The sequence below is a fragment of the Fusarium pseudograminearum genome, chromosome 2 (genome assembly GCF_000303195.2).
Source record: "Fusarium pseudograminearum CS3096 chromosome 2, whole genome shotgun sequence".
In the NCBI taxonomy this organism is placed as follows: Eukaryota; Fungi; Ascomycota; class Sordariomycetes; order Hypocreales; family Nectriaceae; genus Fusarium; species Fusarium pseudograminearum.
In genome coordinates this window covers 4,347,487-4,365,333 of record NC_031952.1, presented here as the reverse complement: position 1 = coordinate 4,365,333, position 17,847 = coordinate 4,347,487, and the positions used below count along the sequence as shown (strand labels likewise).

Here is a 17,847-nt window from a genome sequence, read left to right as displayed (position 1 = left end):
GGTCCACTGTTTAGGGCTACCTAAGCAAGGGTCTCATATGCATACTACCTACCCAGCAGCTTGGTCAAGATTGCCATAAAATGAACCACGATCCATGGTATGAATTAAGGACAAGGCAAACTATAGCTCCGTCCGTGATAAATTATAATTGGATTTGAAAGTATCACAGTTTGTCTGACACTATAAGATGAGGCAATATTTAGCGATTATCGCTAGTGCTGAATCCTCCAGGACGAACATGATCAGCTCGCGATCCTCTGAGTTCAAAGTTGAGAATCTCTGATCTTGCAGACGATCAAAGGATTCCAACCCTTGTTTCCGGATCCTCAGCACCCAGTTGAAACTGTATGATAAAATAGCTTCGTATATCATTATATTGCACCTGTTTACCCTTGTCGCCGCGGTGGTAACCTTGAAGACAGTCACAGCCGACTGGGCTAGTAAATAACTCGACTCACTCTATAGCTAGATACAGGAACTGTAGATTTGTAACACCAGTCACTCCATAATATGCTAGCGACCTCTTGCACATATTATTATGATTAAATCGCCTAGTTAAACGATAATTGCCCGAATTTAGGTACTTCGAGGCCTATCTCGTGTTCCTCAAAATATCGTCTGTACTTGATGTGTCGCCATTGTCCTTCGATGACGTAAACTCTACTTGGACTTCGTCAACGACGACAATGCCTGGTTCATTATCCTCGTGATATGGCCGTTGAGCCCGACCCACGCTATGTAGCTCATATTTATGGCTCGCTTTGTCTCCTCTCCACTTATGACTTCGACCCTGGCTGCGGTCGGTAGGATGCGACATATTTGAGGACCCCCTGGTCACGAATTTGCTGAGGCAGGGAAGATGCTTTCGAACAAATGGTTTCAGATGAGCAAGGCAGTTGCATATAATGCCTGTATTCATCTCTATGCAACTCCACTGAGAAGTTGAAGCCTGTGTCCAGGTAACGTCGGGGTTGTTCTCCATCTTCTTTACGTATCCGAACCGAATGCATGAGACGATGACAACGCTGGATGTTGGTTAGCAATCGTGATCGGCGAGCGATGGGAACAGGAATAACAAGGTCATGTTACTTACGCAGAACCAAGGGCAAGGAGTAGTCCAGCTGTTATTCGTTGTCTCAAAGGCATGTTTAAGCGATGGATCAAGGGTATCGGAAGGACAATGACTATGGCGTCGCTGACAATGTTGAGCACGCCTTGTGACACGGTAAGATTGACGACGCAGGCGGTTGTTCCAGGCTTGAGAGGATGGCACGGCCACGCTAGCAGTATCGTGAAAACGATGGTATAGATAATCAGTCCAGCGGCTGTACCATAGATTGCCCAACGAAACCCGCGGTTCGGAATGAGGCGGTAGTATAGAACGAGGATGGCCAACTTGGCAAGAGTAGGGGGCCACACGTATGTAAGACCGAGAACAAGCAGAAGCTACCGATGACATAAGTTGTTAGTAGCTCAAGGTACTATATTGATCGAATAGAACCAACCTGAAAGTATCCGGTAAGACTACTTGCTCTAACATTCCAAAGATGCTTGCCAAAGCCGGAAGGAATTGCTATAGAAACCGTTAGCCATAGGATAGTAAAGAGAAATATGTATAATATCTAGACACGTACCAAGCATCACGCCAATAAAGAAACCCATTGATACTCCCCATGATAATATAATCAAGGCTACCCAACGAATGTCAGTATCAATGCATAATACGACTCCACTAGCTCAACTTACGGATGTCCCAATCCAGCTTGCGAACAATGACGATGCCCGTATAGAGACGCAACATCAATAGAATGGTCGCAACGGCGAATGTACATGAGTAAATAACGACGATTGACTTCTGAAGGGGGGAGCTTCCGTCAAAGTCGGGAGTTACCCCTTCGGGAGGGGGCATGCCGCCAACATCTTGTGACATCTTGGAAATGCAATTACCTGTCCGATGTGATACAAACCCAAGTCTAAAATTTAAAGAGAAGAAGTGGTAAGTTATAACAGCCTTTCAGAAGGCAAAAGGGGTCGCCAAGACTGTTTATGAGACATGCACAGGGGAAGAAGATACGGGAATTGGACCCGGACAGGTGGCAAACCATTCTGGGTAATGGGTGTTACATGGTGCATGTCATGTGTAAGCAGAGAGCTAAACGAAAATGCAACGAAGGGATCAACTAAAAATCATGGAAATATTCCAAAGAATGCGTGATTTGGCGCCACCAGATGACGCTATGCGAGGGTACCTGGTGTTTACACACTGGGATCATGCGTTTAAAACTTGTGTCAGTGGCACGGCCTGGTATCTAGGGCTCCCCGGTGCCGTTGATATTAGCGTTCCATGGTTTGAACTTTATTCTGAGACGACAAAAGGCGGATGCAACGAACACTGATCGCCAATCAATCCATCCTCTCGTACTGATTAGTTGCCGTTTATCTTGAATAGCGGTAATTTATGCCGTGATTCTAGCAAGCCTGGGCATGCACTCCTGGGCCGTCCAGAAGACAAAGCGTAGAGCAATATCTCATGCGAGGTTCCATCGGTTTCTCAGCTTTGGATGATCCCTGGGCACTAAACGAACCCACGGACGTCCGGGCATCTCCTGTTATCATCCGGCATCTTCTCTCTTTCCAATCCATTCGAAGTCTCAATCCATGTGAACTTTAAATTTCGGGGAGTAAATCAGCGCTCCAAATCAGGCACAAGGCGAAGAGATTGCCTGAAATGAGCATTTATTTGCGCACTTGTGGATCGTAGATTCAGGATCATGGATCGATATTGAACAAAACTTTATTTCACAAGATGCAATTTCGAGACACTGGTCCTCTCTGGATAGACGAGTCTCGCTATCATCATCCTCTCCGTATGTGCGTTTATGCACATCCATGACTCTATCGCAGTCTGGTTCGCTACAACTCTCAGGGGTCACAGATGTCAGCAGGTATTTGAGAATATTCATCTCACTGCTGACATCCCGCATTCATCGTGGGAACTACCCTGGTAATATGCGTATATTTCAGCAGTTCGCTCAGACAGTAAGCACTTGTTTGTATATCCTAATCCTGCCACGGTAGAAATAGCTATGAAGTCGTGGGACTTGGTGCCTGTGACCCCTGCGGACTCAACGACTCAACGACTCAACGACTCATGTCCCGCTAAGTTAACTCAGGGGTGTGCCGAACATCCCCTGCTGCCGAACAGCCCTGGTCTTCTGATGATATAATTGGTTAATATTTCTTATCTTAATGGATCAGATTATCTAAGTACATAATGAAAAGACCAGGGCTGTTCGGCAGCAGGGGATGTTCGGGACGCCCTTAGTTAACTTAACTAAACTCCATTGTCACATACTCTGTACATACAACGCTACAGCCCCCACGTATGTCTGCATACATGATCATCCTTGCTTTTCTAAATCGGCCTTTATTTGTCTACATAGTGTGCGGACTCTCCGTTCAGCTAAGCTCCCAGCAGCTCTATGATCTTGTGGTCTTCGATCGCGGTGCAGTGTCGCTCACTCATCACATCGACAATCTCACGTTTCTGCATCATAGGCCCTGCAAGAACCCATGCAAACCCGTGGAATGCTTGTTTCAGGTACTCATCCCAGATGTCTTCCAGAAGCATTTCCGGTCCTCCTGCAGCGTGCAGAGCGTCCAGGTAGGATTGCAGAAGCTTCTTCTCGTGCTGCCGTCGGTCATCAATCGAGAATGCTCCAATGATGAAGTAGGCTACATCATGCATAGCTGATCCAGGATGGATAACTTGCCAGTCGAGGAACCCAGGTTCTCCCGAGGGCGCAATAAAGGTGTTGCCAATATGTGCGTCTCCATGTACGAGACAGTTCATCTTGGTCTTGGAGTCCCAAAGTGCTTTAAACGTTGCCAAGATGAGCTCCCGATTCTCCATTTGTACCGGAACAGGTGGTCTAGCATCCGGGGCAAAACGCTTTCCCCATTCTTCTGGCGCCAATAACCCGACAACAGCATCTCTCAGGGACAATGTCTTGCTAAGAGACGGGATGTCGTCGCCGCGACTACCCCATGTGCTGGCATGCAGTGTAGCCAACTGCTTGACACTCGCCTCTACACGACTAACGGGCCATGTCTCAAGAGGATTACCAAAGGAGTACCCTTGCGCTCTGAGATCTTCGAGGACCATGAGGCCCTGGCCATTCACAGTATCGGTGCCAGAGTAGATGGTTCGTGGAAGAGGGATCTTGAGCTTGGGCGCAAGATAATAATAAAATTCGGCTTCGAGTCGGTAGATGGGAAACATGAAAGGGAGAGAGGCTACGAGAGCTGGATTAAACCCGCCCTTGACACATACTGGTGTAATGGTGTCGTCCTCGAAAGTTAACTTGAGCAGAATCTTGGAGGCTGTTCCATGAATAGCCTCAACGAGGGCGACCTCTTTGACTGGCTTTTCGAGAATCTTGGTAAACCATGAAGCGGTGAGTTCCTCTACCGTGAGAGGCAGAGGGTCACTCGACTGTATAGCACCTTGCATTGTATAGGTATGAACTTTGGTATTTGTTGTGGAAAGGAGGGGAATAAAATATGCTGTAAGAATCTGTCTAGATAAGAGCTGATGAGGGCAATTGATATATCAGCGAGGGGGAAGATGGCCGGTTATGCCAGGTAATGCCATAGGGTCTAGTGTATCTCTATCCTTGTTGGTTGTGACCAACCTGAACCTTAGGTATTCAGCCCGTAAAGTTATCCTTGTAGTAAGAACTAACAACCCTTGCTCGTTTCTACATGCTCGGCAGGGTACTGTCGGCGAAGAGTTAGAGTGTTTTGCCTAGCCCCAGCACCGGAGACCAATTCAACAGTACATTGTACCTATCACTATGAAGATGCGGCTTGGCTTGCTTTGTCTACTCTACATTGTGAGATTCTGATGCTAATTAAATCTAGGCGACCTTTAAGCTTGGCGAGAGCGGTAAGTTACCAAGGCTAGGCACTCTGTACAAGGCTTTGGCACCGTGCCTCGTCAGTCGCTAATTCCATAGCTACATTCGGGGTTCAACTACAGTCCGTGACAAAACGACAACCGATTACAGCAGTGGTGACGCGCGTCTGGCCCCTCAGACTAGAACCAGGATATCCACCTTGAGTTACAAATAGGTAGCAAGCTAACTGGAGTTGCATCAAAAAGACAAGCCCAAAATGCAATGTCGCTTCAACTGTTGAGAGTCTGTCAAGATGAAGGTGTCTCTGCCGACGAACAGCATGAAGCAATTGACCGGACAATTATGACAAAAGCCCGATGGACTTTTTTTCTTTTTTGAGAGTTTATGCATTACTCAGGGGCGTCAGTTAAGCGAAGGATCAGTGATAGTCAGCGTTAGCACTGTTTAGAAACGGAGGCGTCAGGGATCAGTTCCGAAATGTGTGGTCTGGTCTGAAGACTTCGGCCCGGGAATACCGACCAGTCAAGAATACTTTACAGTCTCTCAACACCCACCTGTTGATCAAAATGCTCTCTATAGTATCTACTGATCTCCTTCTTGGATGTTTGAGTACCCAAATACTTGAATTCCATAGCCAAGCAACAATCGTGTTGGAAAATTGCAAATATTTCAGGACAAACGTCCATTTCGGACCTCAGCCGAACTTCTATCTAATCTCTAGCTTAATGACAGTCGAAGGGCGCATCGGAGATGTAGATGAGTCACAAAAAAAAACTCATAGATATAAAAACAGTATATTATATCACCCTGTAGATCTGCATCTTTCAAGTCATAGCCTAACTTTTTGAAAACTCTTACACGTCCGAGCCTGATCTTGCATCACGTTAGCGGCATGGCATCCTTTAAATCGAACTGCCAGTCATTATCCTGGACAAGGGGCGGATTCTGGATATCTACAGATCCCTCTCTATTCCCCTTATCTCAATTAACGGAAATCTTCGATTCGTCCGCGTTCTACTGGGCAAAATCTTTAACACCGGATGCCTTCCGAGAGACTCTTGACAACTCACTTTCCTTTGGCGTCTACGAAAAATCTCAATCAGACACACCATCGGACACCAGACTGGTTGGCATCGCTCGATTGGTTACCGACTTTGTCACCTTTGCATATCTCACAGATGTATGGGTTGATCCAAAACTTCAAGGGAAAGGATTGGGAAGCTGGTTGATCCGTTGTGTCCAGGAGGTTTTGGACAAGATGCCGCATTTGCGACGAACAATGCTTCTGACAGGAGATTGGGAGCGGTCTGTACCATTTTATGAGAAACTCATGGATATGAGCTTGGTTGAGCCCAAGAGAGGCGAAGGACTTGCGGTTATGGAAAGCAAAGGAAGAGGTCACCCATCCTATGGCAAGGCGGGTACTAGCTATACCTGACCGCCATTACGGTTTCACGACAGTTATGGGCTAGGGTGGCAAGCATGAGTGATATAATATATTATTTCTTCGGCAATCTCGCAGGTGAAGTTTAGCTACATGCCTGTATCGAACGACCGTGCTATCGTTTAATAAAGAGTACCATCGCTAATCACCAGGATCGGGCTGCACTTGGTGGCGGGTCTCAACTCAGCTGCCAACTCTCGTCCCGACTTCCAGGTTCCTGCTTCGAGCATCTGAAGAAGGCTTAAGTTTACCCCACGAGGCTTGTAATTGTCCTGGAGCATCTGATGCAATTCGTCCAACAAAGCCACAGTCATAGCTCTCCATTCAACGATAACATCCGATGAAGCATCAAACTGGGGCAGATCTTGGCCCGAGTTTTCCTTTCCAACTTGCAGATCGTCATTTTTGAGCTTGAGGACCCCAAGATCGACATACAGCCCACCGTTACGGTACTCGGGCAATCCAGTCCCAAGTTCCATGTTCTCCCAGGTGTATCCCAATTGCCTTTCAAAGACAACAGACAGTGAGTAAGCCAGCCACTGGGTAAGTTTGTGGAAAGGTTGAATCTTGCTCTTCTCCTGACTGTTGCCCTCCTTGTCCGCGATGCTAGCGAGAACTTCAAGAGGCCATGCATCTCCGATCGGTTGTCCATTGAAGACAGTTCTGTTGCCTGGCCAAGAGGGGATGAGAAGAGATTGCAAGCAAGACCAGAGCTGTTCGTAGCCTAGTGTCTTGGAGTCAGAAGACTTTGTCATGAGATAATCTGGAAACAATCGGTTAGCATGAAGTATTCAAGGTAGGTGTGATTGGAGGTTAACCTACCAACCAGGTTACCAGGTCGTCCGGACTCTCCAAAGACATCTGGCTGCTTTAGTAGAGACGAGCCGACGGCTTGAAGAAGCTGAACTCGTGATGGAACGCCGACCATGAGGTTGTCAGCTGATACTTGAAAGTGGGTGTTGAAATCCGATTCTTGCAACTGAACCAGTCCCTTTCCTGATGGCGGTTTTAGCTTGAGGTTGGCCGATGACAAATTAAAACATACCGTCCACTCTAGTCTTTGCTGAATCGTCTGAGCTGAAGGCGCCAGCCTGGAACATGTGAAGCGAGGCTACAGCGATGCCCTCACTGCGGACGACTTCTTGACCAGAATCAGACTCCTTGTAGCGCCAGACATCGCCAGCACCGGCATCCAGGAGAACGGATACAAAGAAAAGATCAATTAGTCGTCTTGTAATCTCAGTCTTGTCGATGTCGGCTTCGCTGGACCACTGTTTGATCAGAGAATCAACACGAGCAACACCTCCAACATCGAAATGCTGCCAGCGACCATGAGGTGGAATTGTGTCGTACTTGTCGGGACCAAAGTCACGCTGAAAGGATCAATCAGTATGTGTATCTTCGTGTAAGATTGTCGATGGATTACCCACGTCAATAACCTTTGATACGTAATCTGCAACCTCGCTCATGCGGCTCTCGTCATAGTCGAAATGCTTTAGTTCTCCCCGCTTCGCAGCCTCAAAGACTTTGTTGGCATGAATTCGAACCGCTCTTAGGGAAAGCAAGTAGTCTCTGTCAGTGTCCATGATGAATTATAGGATGAAAATTGTTGTTTCTTGAAAGTTGATGTTTGCAGATGTTGTTGGACATCTAGATATAGATACAGATAAGGCGGCGATAGACGGTGAGAGAAAGGCGGGGTCGATCTTTGGTACGTGTCGTCCGTCCAGCTTGTCATGTCATACAGAACTAGCACCAACCCCTCACTGTACAACCAATCAGTCTTTTTGTTTATCATTTTCCTGATCCAAGTTAATATTAATAATTGATTGTGACTTGGATACGGTTGTTGGCTGTAACACGTTGTGGTTTTCCTACAAAAAGATCTGTGTGTCGTCCATAGCTGCATGAAACGTGTCATGTCGTCGAGCTGCAATCGACCTTCTATTTGAAGAATAGTATGTAAATAATAGCTTCCATCTTCGGATCAACCAAGGATCACCATCCATGGGCTGGGCGTAAGACGGAATCTGACAGCTCTGATCCGGCAGGCTTTGAATTTCCTATATAGTCTTCAACAATGATCTCTCTTTCGTTTTCTTGCCGTGATTGATCTTATGATCCAAAAGCCTCCAATTCTAGGGACTTTACCATGGCAGACATTTCAACTTGCCCTCCCCTAACAAGGGACTCTGTTATCGAGGCACATCGCCTAATTGAGCCTCATGTGCATCTGACTCCAGTCATGACAAGTAGCTACATTAACAAACTTGCTTCCACGCCAAGAGACCCCGCCTCTTTTGCTGGTCAAAACAGTCCTCTGCAGCCTGCCAAACCTCAGTTCAGGCTGTGGTTCAAATGCGAGAACTTCCAACGTGCTGGGGCTTTCAAAGCACGTGGAGCTTTCCACGCCATTGAACGATTAAAATTGGAGCCTGGATGGGCTGAGAATGGTGGCAAGGAAAAGGGTGTTGCGACACATAGCTCAGGTATCTTCCATTTTAACTGTTACTTTGAAGGTCACTTTGCTGATATGTTGATCCTAGGAAACCATGCGCAAGCGCTTGCACTAGCTGCCCGAGAAAACGGCATGCCTGCTCATGTCGTGATGCCTTCAATCACAATCCCAAGCAAGGTCGCTGCTACCAAGGGCTACGGGGCAAACGTCATCTTCAGCACTTTGACCGATCGCCTTGCTGTTGCTGAACAGGTCGTAGCTGAAACAGGCGCACGTCTTGTTCCGCCGTATGATCACCCCGATATCATTTTAGGGCAGGGTACAATGGGCCTCGAACTTCAGCAGCAGGTCAAAGGCCTCAACGGCATCATGACGCCCTGCAGTGGTGGCGGAATGTTGTCGGGAGTAGCATTGAGCTGTGAAAACACAGGGATCAAAGTCTTCGGAGCTGAACCATCATTTCAAGGCGCGGATGATGCCAAGCGGGGAATGGAACAAGACGAAAGAATCACCTATGTGGATAGTATGTCCATTGCTGACGGGCTGCGCTCCTACCTGGGCGTTTATCCGTGGAGTATCCTCTACGAGCGAAAGCTTGTTCACGGCATGTACAGCGTGTCAGAGGACGAGATCAAGGCGGCAATGAAGCTGATCCTGGAAAGAATGAAACTATTCGTTGAACCAAGTGCTGCTGTACCACTTGCTGTAGTATTGTTCAACGAAGACTTCAGGTCCATGGTTGAAAAGGAGGCGAAGGGGGATGTTTGGGACTTGGGCATCGTGTTGAGTGGGGGAAACACTACAACAGACAGCATTACAAAGCTCTTTCCGAGCGACGTACACACATAGAGGAATATCAGAAATCTCATGCAATGACGTGATCATAGCGCATTATTCTAGGGTAATTACATCGCACGTTACACGCACGTTTGGGTTGCTTTGCCTGTTTTGCCTTCGACAATCCGCTCCTCCAGCTCCAAAGCGTACGGGTCCTTATTTCCGGTAAGTGTACCCTTTGTTATCTCGTTAACACTCAATGCTGCTCTGTCCCCTCAGCAGAGGGTGGAGATACGCATCGGTGCTAGTAAGCCGATCCTCTGGTAGCCAGGTAAGGGCACCTGACAGGAAGTCGAGAAACCTGTCCCTATCTTCCCCGGATAAGTTTGTGTTGAGAGATTCAATCCTACACTCAGGTGGGAGGGGAACGGGACCATGCCAGCGACCTGTAAGAATGGAAAGGAATCATAGTTAGCAGGCTAATCTAAATATTGTACTAGACAGGGGTATTGTCACTTGCCTTTTGCATCCCAATACTTGCTCGTCTCGTCGCTTCTCCTGAGAAAAATATCCGGCGGTGGCCCAAGAAGTGCCGTCATTGCAGCTAGGTGATGAGCATCATTCAGCTCTTGAGACTGGTCATAAATGCGAAAGAGGCCTTCCTGATGCAGGAGATCCCAAGCCTAGGGTAGTTAGTAGACCGTACTAGAGGTAGACAATGTTAGGGTTTCTCACCAAAAGCCCAACACTCCAGATATCTACAGCATCCTTCCAAGTCATATCGAGAATGACTTCAGGAGCGCGATACGGCACTGGCATTGCGTTTCCGCGGTGCACATCCCCGATGCGCGCCTGTCCGAGATCACAAATTGTAAGGTCACCAGCGCCCCCCAATATGTACTGAGAGACGTGGATGACGGTGTCGCCAACGCACTTTCGTGCTGACGGCCGATGAAGCTCATTATCCTCCACTTTGGAGAGAATCGAGTCGTTGGTTAGGGCAATGAGAAGGTTATCCGAGTGAATATCTTGGTCTCGTTAGTCAGGCATTATATTGTAGAAGGGGCATGTCGGCGGCTCACCAGTATGGATAACATTGGCATCGTGGAGATAGTCCAAGCCCAACAGTGTTTGATGGAGAGCACCGATGACGAGATCCTGCTGGAATACCTTGTCTTTCTGCAACTCTTGTAGAGTTCTGAGACTCATTCCCAGGGGACGCATGATAAAAACACCATGTTCGCCATGGGGGCCATTCAGTTTGAATGTCTGTTGAAATTGTCGTACGTGTTTCTTGCCTGCGTGATCAAAATCGAGGTCGGACAAATGTTTGGAGACTAGCAATTCTTGGTTGTGCTTTAGGGTATTAATATGAACTTTCAAAACCCAGAATGTGTCGTCTCTAGAATAGCAGTGGTCAGTCGGGGGTTCAAACGACGAAATGGCACTCACCTAAGATCTCTAGACAACCACACAGTCGAGGTTGTGCCGTAGCCTAGTTTGGCCACTACCTGGTAATTTCCTTGGATAACCTGGCCGATGCGCATGGGGTAGTAGTCTTGGTGTCGGTAGTAGGGTAGTCTTTCTTCTTCTACTAGCTGAGATGGGTCAATCCGCTCGAAGCCGGTCGATGGAAAGTCGCGAGGCTGTCTCGCGACTGCGGCCTTGGAATAATTCAGGCGAGGCATGGTGGATCTTAGTGAAGTTAACAAACGATGAGATAGACACGTGCGGATAAGTCTTGTCCCGAACATGATTGACAACAAATCTTGAATAGTCTGATGCTGAGTGAAGTCCAGTGTCTTGCGAGTGATGATGCTGAGGAGGCGAGGTTTGCTAACTCATAACGTTTGGCCATTGGTGGGCTGCTGAAGAGGTCTGGCACAGTGGTTATGTTGGGGGACGAAGAAGCTGTAGACATGTACCTACAATCGGGTCTGTACAGGCTCAACCGCTAAAATCAGGTCATCGATACTTTTTTTGGTGCAACTTAAAAGACAACAGAGTCGTACAAAGTAGGGCACAGAAGTAACCTTATTCTCGCACAATACAAAAACATTATGTGTATTAACGTAGAGAAAGGATTAACCACCTAATTAAGAACACTGTTCACTCTACTATCATAATGTAGGATGAGAACATGACAAAGTTGATGATCAGTAGCTGTCTCCAAAATACTACCATGTCCCTTTAGCGCCATCATAGCGATTGTCCACCAAAACAATGGTGGAGCTTTGAACCAAACACCTGCCTTTTTGGACTTGAAAGGATTCAAGGCTTATCATATAGTGAGGGGAAAGATACAACGCCATGAAAGGATTGGTTGACTTCCAAGTATGCTGATTAATGTTGTGATACGAAAAAGTTACTATTTATATCCTTTGGTGGCAGCAATTTCCCTCGCAGCTATACCCGAATTCTGTGCATTCAAAACAAAAAAGGACCGATAAAGCCATGTCTTCTGATACAATAACCTTATTCGACATCCCTACCAAGCCACCCCAGGTTTGTTGGTCGATGAATATCTGGAGAAGTAAGTTTTCCGGCCAAGCTTTGATACTGGAGTGGATACTGACGCGTGACAGCGCGGTTGCTTCTCAACTTCAAGGGGCTCAACTACAAAACCGAATGGGTGAGTCCGAGACGTCTTTGACACATTGGCGATACTAAGAGATGCAGCTTGAGTACCCGCAGATCAAGGAACGATTGAGTCAACAGTGAGTAAATAATGGCTGAATATTAGTGATCATTCTCAATAACGGCATTGCAGTGTTTCGCCAAATGAAGGAGACCCAGAGTTCACCCTCCCAGCCATTCAAATGCCCGACGGTACCTACATAATGGACTCTTACAAGATTGTCGATTACATCGAGGAAAAGTACCCCGAGCCTAGCATGAATCTCAATAATCCCATGCAGCTTCGTCTCAGGGCTTCTATGGTAAAGTTCATGACGCCAATGACATCTATATATGTTCCTGGTGTCGCTAAAAATATCCTCGGCGATAAGAGTATCGACTTCTTCCTTGCCACGCGACAGGAGGATGTTGGAATGCCGTTGTACGAGTATGGAGAGAAAAACTCTCCTGGAGCATTGGACCGAGCAGAGCCTTTCGCTCGTGAAATCACGGAATTGCTCAAGGAGAACAACTCAGGACCTTATTTCTTAGGTGACACTGTCAGTTACACAGACTTCATCTGGGCTGGCATTCTGCTCTTTTTCCAGTGTCTGGGCGAAAAAGAGTACCAGGAGGTTTTGCAAAAGACTGGAGACGCCGACGTTCATAGAAAATTTCTGGAGGGTCTGGCTGATTGGACCAAGCGCGACGACTGATGTGCTATTCAGACAGCTGAGCCCAGGCAACATCTTCCGTGTGCTGCATGGCCTTCAAAGGTGAAGTCTCCCGAGTCTTTGCCTCGTTGTACAGGATGCATTAGTCAGGGTTTAGTTTTAGCCGTCTAGAGAATGCAGGTCATCTAGACGCTGTTTGAACGCAACAAATTGAGTGGGCCGGATCTACAGATCTCCGTTATGTTAAGGTTCGATGCCTTCTCCACGCCAAGTGCGTAATGTGTACTTGTCTCAATTCATCGCCACATGCATGCACTTGTGTGTGTTACTTGTGCATTGGTCCGGGAGGATAAAGCACACCCTGGGATATAGTTGAACCACAAAGACGGAATCATGGTCAATGAAGCCAAGGCCAAAGCGCTTCGCAGTTGCCACATGCCGCCGGTTCTCTACCGTTGTTGGAATTACCCGTGCAGTGGCACACACCCAGTGCATCTGATTGCGATATCAAGGCGTGGCCGTGATGCTCTCAATTGCCCTGAAGATAAGGTTTCCATCATAAATCATACTTTTGAGCATTATGACTCCAATGCCCTCTCTCAATTGCATAGTTGTCAAGTAAACATAGTATATGCGTAGGTTCCAAGGTCAGTAAGTGATCTATATTCAGCGATGTACATGGAATTGTTGAATCCTTTACAGAATAGCCTGAAATCTCACTCTTAAGCTAGCAAATGCCGGCTACCAATTTAATTAGAGCCGCAAATTCTCAAGCGTCAAAGAATGCAATATCTGTACATGAAGACTATGGCAACCAAAGTGGCAGCCAATTCGATCACAATCTCAAGCCTGCGGAACGAGACTGTGATTTTGCGCTCCATTGGTGATCGGACTGTACTTAAGCGCCTATTTGGAAGATCATTGGTGCGAAAATACAATTTTCCATGAGCTCCATCGCGATGGCAACGTGATGATTGTAATTATCGTGCTTTTGTCTGTTTCTTGAAAAGTGTCTCCATTAACCTGTACCGATTTCTCACTTACATTCCGCTGTGGAAACATGGGTGTTTTTCGTGTTTGCCATGGCACGATGAAAGAAAAATCTGTCTATCGGCCATGCTCACACTAAAATTAAACAAACTGGAGAATTCCTGAGCCCATGGGGCAAATTCTCGGAGCCCGTGGGGATATCGGCCCTTGTTTCCTCGTCCCATGTCGCAAGCTCAGGTCAAGTCTTGATGAGTGGAGAGTAAAAAGTCTGGGTTAGTTAGTCGGCAAAGCGCCAAGTTCTTGGAAGATATTTGTTCGCCGTATGAGTTGATCAAAAGTTCTGTTGTCTCCATTTAAACGTCCTTGGCTTTGGCTAGGGTTATCAGGCGACCCGCCAAGGTCAGACCAGACCTTCAACCGTCTGACTGTTCCCCCGGTGGCGGCTGAATTCCGTTACACGTGCCGAGATGCAGTGGTGATTATTCCTTTTCTTCGATGAGGCATGTGCCGAAAACTAACGGGTTTCTCTCATGTTTGTTGTCGTGTCTGCGGCTGATGGCGGTAAAGACATGGAAAGATTGCCTTGAAGAGACAAGAGGCACGAAACCATTGGCGAGGGCTTGGCACTCATTATAAGGTTGTATTTTACCCGCATTTATCCGTATTTAGCCAATTCTACTCTAGGCCAAGACTGGAGAATATCCCGTCGACGGCTTGAGCACGATCGCGGGCGTTTATTCCGCACCATTCGGGTTGTTTGTCTTCCCTCACTCGTCGCTTTATTGTACGAAAAGGTTAGTTTGAAGCGTTATGAATTGTTTTGGGAGAAGGCGAATATGAAGGCACAGCACACTGGTGGTTGCTGCAAAAGTTGGCCACTGGCAGAATGCAATCGCAAGGTATACCCCAAGTACTAAGTCTCTGGGTCAGCTTACCTCAATTGCATGCTGCCACTGCAAGATCAGATCAGGACATCGCATGGATATAGACTATGATCAGTGCGTTGGTCAATGGCATGGTATTCCTGGATGAAACGCCCTGGCGAAATGAGGAACTGGGTAATGACTAAACAAACCCCCTTTTTCGCTCGAAGTTATCCCCAACTCGCTCGGTAGGGCAACCGGAACAGGCTAATAGCGGGAATACTGCCTACAAGGGGTCAATCGGCAGAGCCCCATTATTATCTCCTTCACAACGGAGTCCTCCGTACAATAACAACCAACATCGTTTGTTCAAAAAGGCCAGAATCAGATTCTAGTCTCTGTCTCCCCCAGCTTGTGACTGATCCAATTTTGAACATCCCTGCACAAGTAACCTTATCCAGCATAAACCCTTGTCCAAAGACTGCGGCCCGGCCTCCATCTTGGCTAAGACTCATGACAACCAAGACTTCCAAGACAGCCAAGGTGGAACAAGATCGCCCATTCCGACATTCAAGGGAGTGGGACCCATTAAGCGGACGACTGCCATTTGATCTATCAATCGCGGTTTTTGCCTGCTCGGTTGTATCCTCTCCTCTCCCCATAATCTGGGGTCTGAAGGCCGGTCCGTACGTCCGTCCACTCTTTAACTGTTCTCGACTTGCAGGCCTGCCATACCTTCAACGCGTTTTTTCTATATCTATCCAGGGATGCCCCCTAGACCTCACCCACTCTTTTCTTCACTCTTCATTGCAGCAGCAACCCCAGTTCAATCACTTCTTCTGTATCATCATCGATTGATCGATTGAGTCAGCATAATGGGTATCAAGGAGATTATGGGCCTTGGGGCCGACGAGAAGACCCAGAGGCTTCGAGATGAAGCCCCCAAGTTCGAAAAGGTCACCTGGTACAGGGACCCAGCTCTGAGGAAGTTGACATTCTACGCCTGCGTTCTCTGCGCTTCTTCTATGGGAACTGGTTGGGATGGGTAAGTGCTCTGCCGAGCCTGCGAATAACATCATATGCTGACTTCTGTTCTCTCAGAATGTACATGAACAATGTCCAGAACTTTGACAGCTGGAAGGAATTCTTCGACAAACCAGAGGGCGAGAGACTCGGTCTCCTCATCGCTCTCTACCAAATTGGTTCAGTCGCATCTATCCCTCTTGTCCCCCTCATCACCGATCGATGGGGTCGTCGTCCTTCTATTGCTCTTGGTTTCATCATTATGGCTATTGGCGCTGGTCTCCAAGCTGGTGCTCCTAACTATGCCACCTTCTCTGGTGGTCGTGTTCTTCTCGGTTTCGGTAACTCGTTCGCTCAAATCGCATCTCCCATGCTTCTCGCCGAGCTTTGCCATCCTCAGCACCGTGCCCGTTTTACCACAGTTTACAACTGTCTCTGGAACTTGGGTTCTTTCCTTGTTTCTTGGACATGCTTCGGTACTTCATTCTGGGGTAACGACTGGTCATGGCGATTCCCTGCCATCCTTCAAGGTGCTCCCGGTCTTCTTCAGCTCGTGGTGCTTTTCTGTAAGTAAACCTCTGAACACTAACAAATACCAAGATGCGCTAACATATCTTTCAGGGATCCCCGAGTCTCCTCGCTTCCTTATGGCCAAGGATCGCCATGATGAGGCCCTGACTGTCCTTGCCAAATACCATGCTAACGGCGATGTCAACCACCCCACTGTCCAGTTCGAGTACCGTGAGATTCGCGAGACTATTAAGGCTGAACAGTTGGCTGATAACACCTCTTCATATATCGATTTCTTCAAGACCAAGGGAAACCGTTACCGCCTTGTTGTTCTCTTCTCTCTTGGTATCTTCTCCCAATGGTCTGGAAACGGTGTCGTCTCCAACTACTCAGCCATTCTATATGAGCAAGCAGGACTAGAGAGCGAGCAGGATCGCCTCATTATTACTGCCGGAAAGACGATTCTTGACATGATTGTTTCGATTGGATGCGCTTTGTTTGTCGATCGCCTCAACCGTCGTTTCTCTTTCCTGTTTGCCACTGGAGGCATGTTCGTTGTCCTCATCTTCTGGACTCTCACTTGTGGTCTGTACGAGCAGCACCAGGCTGCTGGAGCTAACTACGGCATGATCTTCCTTGTCTGGATGCACGGTATCTTCTACTCCACCTGTTGGTCTGGTCTCCTCATCGGTTACGCCGTTGAGATTCTCCCCTACTCTCTCCGTGCCAAGGGTCTTATGATCCTAAACATCTCTGTCCAGATCGCCCTCCTCCTGAACAACTACCTCAACCCTCTTGCTTTCAAAGCCTGGCAGGCTGGCGATAACCAGATCTTTGGTGGAAACACCTGGAGACTCTACCTCATCTACACCATCTGGGTTTTCGGAGAAGTTGCCTTCATCTACTTCATGTATGTCGAGACCCGTGGACCTACTCTTGAGGAGGTTGCCAAGGTCATCGATGGTGATAACGCTGCTGTTGGCCACGTCACTATGGAGAAGGTTGAGAAGGAGGCTCTGAATGAGGAGGTCGACAACGTTTCGTCGGAGGGTCAACAGGTCCACGAGGTGGCCCCCACCAAGGTCTAGGCCTGAATGATATCGATTAACGTCTTATTGAAATGCATTCTGGCACTGCCACCACTTGAAATGTGGTTTGGCATGCCGATTCTATCTTTTTACTTTACGAAGCTCGTTTAGCAAGTTTAATATTACTTATACCAAGGAATCTTGTCAGCCTAATGATAAACATGTGATCGCAATTGAATGCATCTAGAACGAAACCTATTTGGACTGATAATTTGTGTGTACAGGCGGCTTTGTTTGGGAGTAATCTATGCCGACCAAGATGGTGGTTTTTCGGGTAATATTCCCCCATTCTCGGATGTTAATGAATATACTACCTATCCATAAGCGCAGGACAGACTAAAGAAACAAAAAGTGGACTTAAGTTTAGGCGCCTGACATGACCTGCATAAAGAAGGGTTCGTATAAGCATTTGGTCGTTTTCGACCAGGCCCGATGGAGCATCAGAGTAACATCCACCGCAAGATATATCAGTTCATCCATATCAT

At 47.4% G+C, this 17,847-nt stretch overlaps 8 protein-coding genes across 8 annotated transcripts; 4 read left to right on the top strand and 4 right to left on the bottom strand.

Moving 5' to 3' along the window:
• Nucleotides 1–592: 592 nt before the first annotated feature.
• Nucleotides 593–1,930, bottom strand: FPSE_02073 (uncharacterized protein; the record flags this gene model as incomplete). Its single annotated transcript, XM_009255192.1, has 5 exons — nucleotides 593–1,025; nucleotides 1,094–1,446; nucleotides 1,506–1,573; nucleotides 1,635–1,691; nucleotides 1,747–1,930. The coding sequence occupies 5 exons, from the start codon at nucleotides 1,928–1,930 to the stop codon at nucleotides 593–595; spliced, it is 1,095 nt and encodes a 364-aa protein (XP_009253467.1).
• Nucleotides 1,931–3,463: 1,533 nt separating this feature from the next.
• FPSE_02074 (uncharacterized protein) lies at nucleotides 3,464–4,513 on the bottom strand (the record flags this gene model as incomplete). The annotated part of the gene is made up of 1 exon (XM_009255193.1): nucleotides 3,464–4,513. The coding sequence occupies one exon, from the start codon at nucleotides 4,511–4,513 to the stop codon at nucleotides 3,464–3,466; it is 1,050 nt and encodes a 349-aa protein (XP_009253468.1).
• A 1,298-nt stretch (nucleotides 4,514–5,811) lies between these two features.
• Nucleotides 5,812–6,357, top strand: FPSE_02075 (uncharacterized protein; the record flags this gene model as incomplete). Its single annotated transcript, XM_009255194.1, has 1 exon — nucleotides 5,812–6,357. One exon carries the CDS (start codon nucleotides 5,812–5,814, stop codon nucleotides 6,355–6,357), a length of 546 nt encoding a protein of 181 aa, XP_009253469.1.
• A 128-nt stretch (nucleotides 6,358–6,485) lies between these two features.
• Nucleotides 6,486–7,949, bottom strand: FPSE_02076 (uncharacterized protein; the record flags this gene model as incomplete). The annotated part of the gene is made up of 4 exons (XM_009255195.1): nucleotides 6,486–7,126; nucleotides 7,186–7,359; nucleotides 7,409–7,736; nucleotides 7,794–7,949. 4 exons carry the CDS (start codon nucleotides 7,947–7,949, stop codon nucleotides 6,486–6,488), a joined length of 1,299 nt encoding a protein of 432 aa, XP_009253470.1.
• A 566-nt stretch (nucleotides 7,950–8,515) lies between these two features.
• On the top strand, nucleotides 8,516–9,670 carry FPSE_02077 (uncharacterized protein; the record flags this gene model as incomplete). Its single annotated transcript, XM_009255196.1, has 1 exon — nucleotides 8,516–9,670. One exon carries the CDS (start codon nucleotides 8,516–8,518, stop codon nucleotides 9,668–9,670), a length of 1,155 nt encoding a protein of 384 aa, XP_009253471.1.
• A 440-nt stretch (nucleotides 9,671–10,110) lies between these two features.
• Nucleotides 10,111–11,286, bottom strand: FPSE_02078 (uncharacterized protein; the record flags this gene model as incomplete). Its single annotated transcript, XM_009255197.1, has 4 exons — nucleotides 10,111–10,281; nucleotides 10,334–10,626; nucleotides 10,681–11,000; nucleotides 11,051–11,286. The coding sequence occupies 4 exons, from the start codon at nucleotides 11,284–11,286 to the stop codon at nucleotides 10,111–10,113; spliced, it is 1,020 nt and encodes a 339-aa protein (XP_009253472.1).
• A 766-nt stretch (nucleotides 11,287–12,052) lies between these two features.
• On the top strand, nucleotides 12,053–12,930 carry FPSE_02079 (uncharacterized protein; the record flags this gene model as incomplete). Its single annotated transcript, XM_009255198.1, has 4 exons — nucleotides 12,053–12,131; nucleotides 12,184–12,230; nucleotides 12,278–12,315; nucleotides 12,369–12,930. The coding sequence occupies 4 exons, from the start codon at nucleotides 12,053–12,055 to the stop codon at nucleotides 12,928–12,930; spliced, it is 726 nt and encodes a 241-aa protein (XP_009253473.1).
• A 2,686-nt stretch (nucleotides 12,931–15,616) lies between these two features.
• FPSE_02080 (uncharacterized protein) lies at nucleotides 15,617–17,362 on the top strand (the record flags this gene model as incomplete). Its single annotated transcript, XM_009255199.1, has 3 exons — nucleotides 15,617–15,786; nucleotides 15,843–16,330; nucleotides 16,386–17,362. 3 exons carry the CDS (start codon nucleotides 15,617–15,619, stop codon nucleotides 17,360–17,362), a joined length of 1,635 nt encoding a protein of 544 aa, XP_009253474.1.
• Nucleotides 17,363–17,847: the final 485 nt, after the last annotated feature.